Source organism: Panulirus ornatus, chromosome 12 (assembly GCF_036320965.1).
Source record: "Panulirus ornatus isolate Po-2019 chromosome 12, ASM3632096v1, whole genome shotgun sequence".
NCBI lineage: Eukaryota > Metazoa > Arthropoda > Malacostraca > Decapoda > Palinuridae > Panulirus > Panulirus ornatus.
In genome coordinates, this window is record NC_092235.1 from 16,922,168 (window position 1) to 16,934,399 (window position 12,232).

At 40.7% G+C, this 12,232-nt stretch overlaps 1 protein-coding gene across 33 annotated transcripts in view; it reads right to left on the minus strand.

The window, feature by feature from the left end:
• tou (bromodomain adjacent to zinc finger domain 2B toutatis) overlaps positions 1-12,232 on the minus strand; it is a 1,094,933-nt gene that overhangs the window by 566,345 nt on the left and 516,356 nt on the right. For 26 of the 33 annotated variants that reach the window (XM_071667361.1, XM_071667362.1, XM_071667359.1 and 23 more), the window contains one exon: positions 10,009-10,035. The exons of the other annotated variants lie outside the window; for them this stretch is intronic. In XM_071667361.1, the coding sequence (XP_071523462.1) occupies positions 10,009-10,035 (27 nt within the window). The remainder of the gene's footprint in view (positions 1-10,008; positions 10,036-12,232) is intronic. 33 annotated transcript variants of the gene reach the window in all.

Genomic DNA, 12,232 nt, shown 5'->3' on the forward strand with positions numbered 1-12,232 from the left:
ATGTTGTATGGTTGTGAGGCGTGGGCTATAGATAGAGTTGTGCGCAGGAGGGTGGATGTGCTGGAAATGAGATGTTTGAGAGAGCAGAAGAGGGTGTTTTGAAATGGTTTGGGCACATGGAGAGAATGAGTGAGGAAAGATTGACCAAGAGGATATATGTGTCGGAGGTGGAGGGAACGAGGAGAAGTGGAAGACCAAATTGGAGGTGGAAAGATGGAGTGAAAAAGATTTTGTGTGATCGGGGCCTGAACATGCAGGAGGGTGAAAGGCGGGTAAGGAATAGAGTGAATTGGATCAATGTGGTATACCGGGGTTGACGTGCTGTCAGTGGATTGAATCAGGGCATGTGAAGCGTCTGGGGTAAACCATGGAAAGTTGTGTGGGGCCTGGATGTGGAAAGGGAGCTATGGTTTCGGGCATTATTGCATGACAGCTAGAGACTGAGTGTGAACGAATGGGGCCTTTGTTGTCTTTTCCTAGTGCTACCTCACAAACATGAGGGGGGAGGGAGATGGTATTCCATGTGTGGCGAGGTGGCGATGGGAATGAATAAAGGCAGTGTGAACTGTGTGCATGGGTATATATGTATGTGTCTGTGTGTGTATATATATGTGTACATTGAGATGTATAGGTATGTATATTTGCGTGTGTGGACGTGTATGTATATACATTGTGTATGGGGGTGGGTTGGGCCATTTCTTTCGTCTGTTTCCTTGCGCTACCTCGCAAACGCAGGAGACAGCGACAATGCAAAAAAAAAAAAAAAAAAAAATCTTCAAAATAAAATGTCCATTACTTACACGAATAATGATGAAAACAAGTGAAAAGCTAAGAGATAGGTGAATGAATCAGTGTAGGTGTGTGAAGAAGTGGTGAACCACTGTTTGTGTGAGGTTTAAAACAAACAATGTGGGGGCAGCATTTCTGGGACCCTGTTGGTTGGGGGAAGGTTGGCAAATCATACAGGATATTCAAACTACCTTTTCACAGCTGTTTGAGCTTTAGCTGTATTTCACAAACAGTAAAAGTTGTGCATTATGAATCAAATTGTAAGTCATGGCCAGAAGGTTAACACTACTGTTGGGACCCTTTGCTAATGCTTACAATAAGATGCATGTATACTGATATGGTACTTAATTTGTACATGGTGTCCAGAAATGATTCAGTGAGTGATATGTAGTGCAATGAAATCAGCAAACAATAAAAATCATTAAAAGATATATCCATGTCATTCCACATGACATGAATATGAGGCAACCACTGAGCACCAATTTCCAAGGTGTGTGCTGTTAGGATTGTTTGATCTTTTTAAATTATTTTGTATGCAGTTGCAAACATCATATTTGTCTTCATTATGGCAGGTTTGATGGGAAAGCTAACTGTATGCAGTTGAAAACAGTTTGTTTGTCTTCACTAAAACAGATTTGATGGGAAAACTTATCTTAGCATTTCACCCTTATGTTTCACTTTCCATAATATAACCAAAAGTGACATTTATGTGCCCATTTACACAAAGTTAATGTCAATATAATCAACCCAGCATTTGTCCTATGACAAAAATATCTTAAAAGCATCTTGTATTTTGTTTCAGATTTGAATGAAAATTTATTATGTTCCTGAAAATTAATAACTGGACAAGCAAATAAGAAAAGAACCAGAGAAGAGCATTCTGGAAAGAAACAATGACCTTAGAGATGAGATTATTTCAGGATCTGCAAACATTGTGCCATCACCACATAGCATCACTCTAGGAATGAAGAAAAACTTTATATCTTTGCAGCTGAGTTCTAACTTAAGACTATATCCAAAGACAGAGCAATTTCTTTACCTATCTAAATCAAATCAGTGTAAAACAAGAACACTCGAGGAAATACCGTAAAAATATAAAACAAAGACTAATTGCAATCAAAAAATGAAGAGTAATGCCTAATGAGGCAAACCAAATGCAAAGGTCTTAAATTCAATTATATACCAATACAATGCTCATCCTCCTCGAAGGCTCAGAGTGGGGTGCCTAAATGTGTGTGGATGTAACCAAGATGTGAAAAAAGGAGAGACAGGTAGTATGTTTGAGGAAAGGAACCTGGATGTTTTGGCTCTGAGTGAAACGAAGCTCAAGGGTAAAGGGGAAGAGTGGTTTGGGAATGTCTGGGGAGTAAAGTCAGGGGTTAGTGAGAGGACAAGAGCAAGGGAAGGAGTAGCAATACTCCTGAAACAGGAGTTGTGGGAGTATGTGATAGAGTGTAAGAAAGTAAATTCTCGATTAATATGGGTAAAACTGAAAGTTGATGGAGAGAGGTGGGTGATTATTGGTGCATATGCACCTGGGCATGAGAAGAAAGATCAAGAGAGGCAAGTGTTTTGGGAGCAGCTGAATGAGTGTGTTAGTGGTTTTGATGCACGAGACCGGGTTAGAGTAATGGGTGATTTGAATGCAAAGGTGAGTAATGTGGCAGTTGAGGGAATAATTGGTATACATGGGGTGTTCAGTGTTGTAAATGGAAATGGTGAAGAGCTTGTTGATTTATGTGCTGAAAAAGGACTGATGATTGGGAATACCTGGTTTAAAAAGCGAGATATACATAAGTATACCTATGTAAGTAGGAGAGATGGCCAGAGAGCGTTATTGGATTACGTGTTAATTGACAGGCGTGCGAAAGAGAGACTTTTGGATGTTAATGTGCTGAGAGGTGCAACTGGAGGGATGTCTGATCATTATCTTGTGGAGGCTAAGGTGAAGATTTGTATGGGTTTTCAGAAAAGAAGAGTGAATGTTGGGGTGAAGAGGATGGTGAGAGTAAGTGAGCTTGAGAAGGAGACCTGTGTGAGGAAGTACCAGGAGAGACTGAGTACAGAATGGAAAAAGGTGAGAACAATGGAAGTAAGGGGAGTGGGGGAGGAATGGGATGTATTTAGGGAATCAGTGATGGATTGTGCAAAAGATGCTTGTGGCATGAGAAGAGTGGGAGGTGGGTTGATTAGAAAGGGTAGTGAGTGGTGGGATGAAGAAGTAAGAGTATTAGTGAAAGAGAAGAGAGAGGCATTTGGACAATTTTTGCAGGGAAAAAATGCAATTGAGTGGAAGATGTATAAAAGAAAGAGACAGGAGGTCAAGAGAAAGGTGCAAGAGGTGAAAAAAAGGGCAAATGAGAGTTGGGGTGAGAGAGTATCATTAAATTTTAGGGAGAATAAAAAGATGTTCTGGAAGGAGGTAAATAAAGTGCGTAAGACAAGGGAGCAAATGGGAACTTCAGTGAAGGGCGCAAATGGGGAGGTGAAAACAAGTAGTGGTGATGTGAGAAGGAGATGGAGTGAGTATTTTGAAGGTTTGTTGAATGTGTTTGATGATAGAGTGGCAGATATAGGGTGTTTTGGTCGAGGTGGTGTGCAAAGTGAGAGGGTTAGGGAAAATGATTTGGTAAACAGAGAAGAGGTAGTGAAAGCTTTGCGGAAGATGAAAGCCGGCAAGGCAGCAGGTTTGGATGGTATTGCAGTGGAATTTATTAAAAAAGGGGGTGACTGTATTGTTGACTGGTTGGTAAGGTTATTTAATGTATGTATGACTCATGGTTAGGTGCCTGAGGATTGGCGGAATGCGTGCATAGTGCCATTGTACAAAGGCAAAGGGGATAAGAGTGAGTGCTCAAATTACAGAGGTATAAGTTTGTTGAGTATTCCTGGTAAATTATATGGGAGGGTATTGATTGAGAGGGTGAAGGCATGTACAGAGCATCAGATTGGGGAAGAGCAGTGTGGTTTCAGAAGTGGTAGAGGATGTGTGGATCAGGTGTTTGCTTTGAAGAATGTATGTGAGAAATACTTAGAAAAGCAAATGGATTTGTATGTAGCATTTATGGATCTGGAGAAGGCATATGATAGAGTTGATAGAGATGCTCTGTGGAAGGTATTAAGAATATATGGTGTGGGAGGAAAGTTGTTAGAAGCAGTGAAAAGTTTTTATCGAGGATGTAAGGCATGTGTACGTGTAGGAAGAGAGGAAAGTGATTGGTTCTCAGTGAATGTAGGTTTGCGGCAGGGGTGTGTGATGTCTCCATGGTTGTTTAATTTGTTTATGGATGGGGTTGTTAGGGAGGTAAATGCAAGAGTTTTGGAAAGAGGGGCAAGTATGAAGTCTGTTGGGTATGAGAGAGCTTGGGAAGTGAGTCAGTTGTTGTTCGCTGATGATACAGCGCTGGTGGCTGATTCATGTGAGAAACTGCAGAAGCTGGTGACTGAGTTTGGTAAAGTGTGTGGAAGAAGAAAGTTAAGAGTAAATGTGAATAAGAGCAAGGTTATTAGGTACAGTAGGGTTGAGGGTCAAGTCAATTGGGAGGTGAGTTTGAATGGAGAAAAACTGGAGGAAGTGAAGTGTTTTAGATATCTGGGAGTGGATCTGGCAGCGGATGGAACCATTGGAAGCGGAAGTGGATCATAGGGTGGGGGAGGGGGCGAAAATTCTGGGAGCCTTGAAGAATGTGTGGAAGTCGAGAACATTATCTCGGAAAGCAAAAATGGGTATGTTTGAAGGAATAGTGGTTCCAACAATGTTGTATGGTTGCGAGGCGTGGGCTATGGATAGAGTTGTGCGCAGGAGGATGGATGTGCTGGAAATGAGATGTTTGAGGACAATGTGTGGTGTGAGGTGGTTTGATCGAGTGAGTAACGTAAGGGTAAGAGAGATGTGTGGAAATAAAAAGAGCGTGGTTGAGAGAGCAGAAGCGGGTGTTTTGAAGTGGTTTGGGCACATGGAGAGGATGAGTGAGGAAAGATTGACCAAGAGGATATATGTGTCGGAGGTGGAGGGAACAAGGAGAAGAGGGAGACCAAATTGGAGGTGGAAGGATGGAGTGAAAAAGATTTTGTGTGATCGGGGCCTGAACATGCAGGAGGGTGAAAGGAGGGTAAGGAATAGAGTGAATTGGAGCGATGTGGTATACCGGGGTTGACGTGCTGTCAGTGGATTGAATCAAGGCATGTGAAGCGTCTGGGGTAAACCATGGAAAGCTGTGTGGGGCCTGGATGTGGAAAGGGAGCTATGGTTTCGGGCATTATTGCATGACAGCTAGAGACTGAGTGTGAACGAATGGGGCCTTTGTTGTCTTTTCCTAGTGCTACCTCACAAACATGAGGGGGGAGGGAGATGGTATTCCATGTGTGGCGAGGTGGCGATGGGAATGAATAAAGGCAGTGTGAACTGTGTGCATGGGTATATATGTATGTGTCTGTGTGCATATATATATGTGTACATTGAGATGTATAGGTATGTATATTTGCGTGTGTGGACGTGTATGTATATACATTGTGTATGGGGGTGGGTTGGGCCATTTCTTTCGTCTGTTTCCTTGCGCTACCTTGCAAACGCAGGAGACAGCGACAATGCAAAAAAAAAAAAAAAAAAAATCTTCAAAATAAAATGTCCATTACTTACACGAATAATGATGAAAACAAGTGAAAAGCTAAGAGATAGGTGAATGAATCAGTGTAGGTGTGTGAAGAAGTGGTGAACCACTGTTTGTGTGAGGTTTAAAACAAACACAATGTGGGGGCAGCATTTCTGGGACCCTGTTGGTTGGGGGAAGGTTGGCAAATCATACAGGATATTCAAACTACCTTTTCACAGCTGTTTGAGCTTTAGCTGTATTTCACAAACAGTAAAAGTTGTGCATTATGAATCAAATTGTAAGTCATGGCCAGAAGGTTAACACTACTGTTGGGACTCTTTGCTAATGCTTACAATAAGATGCATGTATACTGATATGGTACTTAATTTGTACATGGTGTCCAGAAATGATTCAGTGAGTGATATGTAGTGCAATGAAATCAGCAAACAATAAAAATCATTAAAAGATATATCCATGTCATTCCACATGACATGAATATGAGGCAACCACTGAGCACCAATTTCCAAGGTGTGTGCTGTTAGGATTGTTTGATCTTTTTAAATTATTTTGTATGCAGTTGCAAACATCATATTTGTCTTCATTATGGCAGGTTTGATGGGAAAGCTAACTGTATGCAGTTGAAAACAGTTTGTTTGTCTTCACTAAAACAGATTTGATGGGAAAACTTATCTTAGCATTTCACCCTTATGTTTCACTTTCCATAATACAACCAAAAGTTACATTTATGTGCCCATTTACACAAAGTTAATGTCAATATAATCAACCCAGCATTTGTCCTATGACAAAAATATCTTAAAAGCATCTTGTATTTTGTTTCAGATTTGAATGAAAATTTATTATGTTCCTGAAAATTAATAACTGGACAAGCAAATAAGAAAAGAACCAGAGAAGAGCATTCTGGAAAGAAACAATGACCTTAGAGATGAGATTATTTCAGGATCTGCAAACATTGTGCCATCACCACATAGCATCACTCTAGGAATGAAGAAAAACTTTATATCTTTGCAGCTGAGTTCTAACTTAAGACTATATCCAAAGACAGAGCAATTTCTTTACCTATCTAAATCAAATCAGTGTAAAACAAGAACACTCGAGGAAATACCGTAAAAATATAAAACAAAGACTAATTGCAATCAAAAAATGAAGAGTAATGCCTAATGAGGCAAACCAAATGCAAAGGTCTTAAATTCAATTATATACCAATACAATGCTCATCCTCCTCGAAGGCTCAGAGTGGGGTGCCTAAATGTGTGTGGATGTAACCAAGATGTGAAAAAAGGAGAGACAGGTAGTATGTTTGAGGAAAGGAACCTGGATGTTTTGGCTCTGAGTGAAACGAAGCTCAAGGGTAAAGGGGAAGAGTGGTTTGGGAATGTCTGGGGAGTAAAGTCAGGGGTTAGTGAGAGGACAAGAGCAAGGGAAGGAGTAGCAATACTCCTGAAACAGGAGTTGTGGGAGTATGTGATAGAGTGTAAGAAAGTAAATTCTCGATTAATATGGGTAAAACTGAAAGTTGATGGAGAGAGGTGGGTGATTATTGGTGCATATGCACCTGGGCATGAGAAGAAAGATCAAGAGAGGCAAGTGTTTTGGGAGCAGCTGAATGAGTGTGTTAGTGGTTTTGATGCACGAGACCGGGTTAGAGTAATGGGTGATTTGAATGCAAAGGTGAGTAATGTGGCAGTTGAGGGAATAATTGGTATACATGGGGTGTTCAGTGTTGTAAATGGAAATGGTGAAGAGCTTGTTGATTTATGTGCTGAAAAAGGACTGATGATTGGGAATACCTGGTTTAAAAAGCGAGATATACATAAGTATACCTATGTAAGTAGGAGAGATGGCCAGAGAGCGTTATTGGATTACGTGTTAATTGACAGGCGTGCGAAAGAGAGACTTTTGGATGTTAATGTGCTGAGAGGTGCAACTGGAGGGATGTCTGATCATTATCTTGTGGAGGCTAAGGTGAAGATTTGTATGGGTTTTCAGAAAAGAAGAGTGAATGTTGGGGTGAAGAGGATGGTGAGAGTAAGTGAGCTTGAGAAGGAGACCTGTGTGAGGAAGTACCAGGAGAGACTGAGTACAGAATGGAAAAAGGTGAGAACAATGGAAGTAAGGGGAGTGGGGGAGGAATGGGATGTATTTAGGGAATCAGTGATGGATTGCGCAAAAGATGCTTGTGGCATGAGAAGAGTGGGAGGTGGGTTGATTAGAAAGGGTAGTGAGTGGTGGGATGAAGAAGTAAGAGTATTAGTGAAAGAGAAGAGAGAGGCATTTGGACAATTTTTGCAGGGAAAAAATGCAATTGAGTGGAAGATGTATAAAAGAAAGAGACAGGAGGTCAAGAGAAAGGTGCAAGAGGTGAAAAAAAGGGCAAATGAGAGTTGGGGTGAGAGAGTATCATTAAATTTTAGGGAGAATAAAAAGATGTTCTGGAAGGAGGTAAATAAAGTGCGTAAGACAAGGGAGCAAATGGGAACTTCAGTGAAGGGCGCAAATGGGGAGGTGAAAACAAGTAGTGGTGATGTGAGAAGGAGATGGAGTGAGTATTTTGAAGGTTTGTTGAATGTGTTTGATGATAGAGTGGCAGATATAGGGTGTTTTGGTCGAGGTGGTGTGCAAAGTGAGAGGGTTAGGGAAAATGATTTGGTAAACAGAGAAGAGGTAGTGAAAGCTTTGCGGAAGATGAAAGCCGGCAAGGCAGCAGGTTTGGATGGTATTGCAGTGGAATTTATTAAAAAAGGGGGTGACTGTATTGTTGACTGGTTGGTAAGGTTATTTAATGTATGTATGACTCATGGTTAGGTGCCTGAGGATTGGCGGAATGCGTGCATAGTGCCATTGTACAAAGGCAAAGGGGATAAGAGTGAGTGCTCAAATTACAGAGGTATAAGTTTGTTGAGTATTCCTGGTAAATTATATGGGAGGGTATTGATTGAGAGGGTGAAGGCATGTACAGAGCATCAGATTGGGGAAGAGCAGTGTGGTTTCAGAAGTGGTAGAGGATGTGTGGATCAGGTGTTTGCTTTGAAGAATGTATGTGAGAAATACTTAGAAAAGCAAATGGATTTGTATGTAGCATTTATGGATCTGGAGAAGGCATATGATAGAGTTGATAGAGATGCTCTGTGGAAGGTATTAAGAATATATGGTGTGGGAGGAAAGTTGTTAGAAGCAGTGAAAAGTTTTTATCGAGGATGTAAGGCATGTGTACGTGTAGGAAGAGAGGAAAGTGATTGGTTCTCAGTGAATGTAGGTTTGCGGCAGGGGTGTGTGATGTCTCCATGGTTGTTTAATTTGTTTATGGATGGGGTTGTTAGGGAGGTAAATGCAAGAGTTTTGGAAAGAGGGGCAAGTATGAAGTCTGTTGGGTATGAGAGAGCTTGGGAAGTGAGTCAGTTGTTGTTCGCTGATGATACAGCGCTGGTGGCTGATTCATGTGAGAAACTGCAGAAGCTGGTGACTGAGTTTGGTAAAGTGTGTGGAAGAAGAAAGTTAAGAGTAAATGTGAATAAGAGCAAGGTTATTAGGTACAGTAGGGTTGAGGGTCAAGTCAATTGGGAGGTGAGTTTGAATGGAGAAAAACTGGAGGAAGTGAAGTGTTTTAGATATCTGGGAGTGGATCTGGCAGCGGATGGAACCATTGGAAGCGGAAGTGGATCATAGGGTGGGGGAGGGGGCGAAAATTCTGGGGCCTTGAAGAATGTGTGGAAGTCGAGAACATTATCTCGGAAAGCAAAAATGGGTATGTTTGAAGGAATAGTGGTTCCAACAATGTTGTATGGTTGCGAGGCGTGGGCTATGGATAGAGTTGTGCGCAGGAGGATGGATGTGCTGGAAATGAGATGTTTGAGGACAATGTGTGGTGTGAGGTGGTTTGATCGAGTGAGTAACGTAAGGGTAAGAGAGATGTGTGGAAATAAAAAGAGCGTGGTTGAGAGAGCAGAAGCGGGTGTTTTGAAGTGGTTTGGGCACATGGAGAGGATGAGTGAGGAAAGATTGACCAAGAGGATATATGTGTCGGAGGTGGAGGGAACAAGGAGAAGAGGGAGACCAAATTGGAGGTGGAAGGATGGAGTGAAAAAGATTTTGTGTGATCGGGGCCTGAACATGCAGGAGGGTGAAAGGAGGGTAAGGAATAGAGTGAATTGGAGCGATGTGGTATACCGGGGTTGACGTGCTGTCAGTGGATTGAATCAAGGCATGTGAAGCGTCTGGGGTAAACCATGGAAAGCTGTGTAGGTATGTATATTTGCGTGTGTGGACGTATGTATATACATGTGTATGGGGGGGGTTGGGCCATTTCTTTCGTCTGTTTCCTTTCGCTACCTCGCAAACGCGGGAGACAGCGACACAGTATAATAAAAAAAAAAAAAAATACCAATACAAAGTCAATGTCCTTATTCAATCCTATTAGCAAAAATAAACAACATCCAGCTTGACACAACCTATCATGAGTTCCCACTATGAAATAAATGAACAGGTTTACAGGTTTAAGTATATAGCTTCACAATAGACCATAAATAGCATCCCATGCAGTGATATATAAGGAAATTAAGCCAATACTAAAACCAATATACTTGAAATATCTCTACACTGAACTTCTCACCTCCTACTGCTCTGTCCTGGTAAGCAGCTTAAAATACAGAGACAGACATTAAAACAAAACATTGCACAGAGAAATTCTAAAAGTATAAAAGATTATGTTCTTTCACAGTTTTGAACACTTTACAAGACACTTCTAGGATATTACAATTACTGCACAAGTAAATGATTTGCTCTTACAGTAGATTCTTTGTTACTCTTATAACGAACAGTTACCAGTCACAATGAAAGAAAATACATAACAGCTCTTAAGATGCCTATTTCTAAAAAAGCTTACAAATGTAAAACTTAAGAGTAAATACATATCTGGCATATGACTGCCTCTCATTTAAATAAAATAACCAACACACCATGCTTAATAGTATAATATAAATTCTGTTTTCAAACACCTCTCATTTAAATAAAATAACCAACACACCATGCTTGATAGTATAATATAAATTCTGTTTTCAAACACAGTTTACATTTTACACTTAACCACATCTAACTTATGAATTAAAGTCACAAACATATAAACAATAGCTTCATCAGCACATATCTACAATCTAGCTGTCATGTTTAATGTACTGAAGCTACAGCCTAACATTAACAGCCAAACCTCACGGGTGATTCCATGGTTTACCTAGGCCACTTAATATGCCCTGGTTCAGCCCAATAACAGCATGTCACCCTCTATTTACACAGTGATCCAATTCATTCTATCCTATGCATGCCTGTTCTCTACTTGAATGTTAACATCCTGACATCCCACAGATACTCCTTCACTCAAATCCCTCTATTGCCTTCTTGGTCTCTCCCTCTCCTTTCCTCCTTACACTTCTGACAAGTAGATTGTCTTAGTAAATCTGTCTTTATTCATCATCACTGTATGTCAACATTTCAACACAACCTGATCAGCCCTCCCAACAACACTGCACTTGCTACCAGGACCTCTCTTACAGTGTCACTTAAATGATCATACCATATGCTGTATGACACCAAATATCCTCAAACAGTAAATTTTCAATACACCCATGTCTATCCTCGTCCTTTCTTTTGTGTTCAGTGCCCAGGACTTGCATCTATACAACAACATCTGAACTGTTATACACTATTAAATACATCTATCATTGCCCAAACAGTGACAGCTCCTCCCATATCTTTCTTAACAAATCCAGGGCCTCAGCCCTTTCTCCTGCTCTATAACTCATTTCAACACTCTTGGTTCCATTTGCTGCCATATCCACTTCCATGTATCCTCCAGGTCAAATCCTTTCAAACTTACACTCGAGCCATCTTCTATCAGCCTCATTGCATCTCATTATCTTGCTTTTTTGTTACTCTCAACTTGCTCTTTTCACACTCCCACCTAAACTATCATAAGATTCTATAGTTTCTGGAGTCTACCACCAGATCACCAGATACATTACATCTGCAGAAATCAAAAGATTCTCCTCTCATACCTCCACAACCACCTTAACACACTGTAGACCTGCCACTCTCTAAAAGACCCTTGCTTTCACCTCAGCATCCCATCTGTACACAAATTAAATGACTATGGTGACATCACACATCCCTGCGGTAGATCTACCTTCACTGAATACCCTCCTCCCTTCCTGCTCACACACATGCCTTATTCTCCAAGTAAAAACTCATCATGGCATTTAGTAACTTTCCATTTACTCCATCAAATCTGAAGCATCCTCCTCAAGATTTCTGCATTATCCTTATCATACACTCTCTTTAGATCCCCAAATTACATACACAATTAACTCACTTTGCCTACTGTTTCTCACTAATTCTTCATGACAGACAATTGGTCCGAAACATCCTCTACCCTTCCTGAGACCATCCTGTTCCTCCCCAGTCAGATATTCTGTACATGTCAAACTACCTCATCCTCTTAATCACCTCTCTACCATACATCTTACCATGTATACTTAATACAGCCTTAGGCCTGTCAAGCATTCACTTCTGTCCCCCTTGCCCTTACATAAAAGTGCTATCAATGCATTCTGGTACTCCTTAGGCTCCTTATATTCAGCTGTACAAATGTTGAATAGCCTGACTAAAGAATCAATAACACAAGTAGAGAAGAAAAAATTATATACTGTAGTATGAATAGTTACCAGAAAGCAAACTGATCAGATTTACACTTAACATTTTTTTGAGTTTAGTTGAATGAATAAACACAACCTGTAAATACCTTTCAAGATATCATTTATGTATCATAAAAAAATAAGAATGTT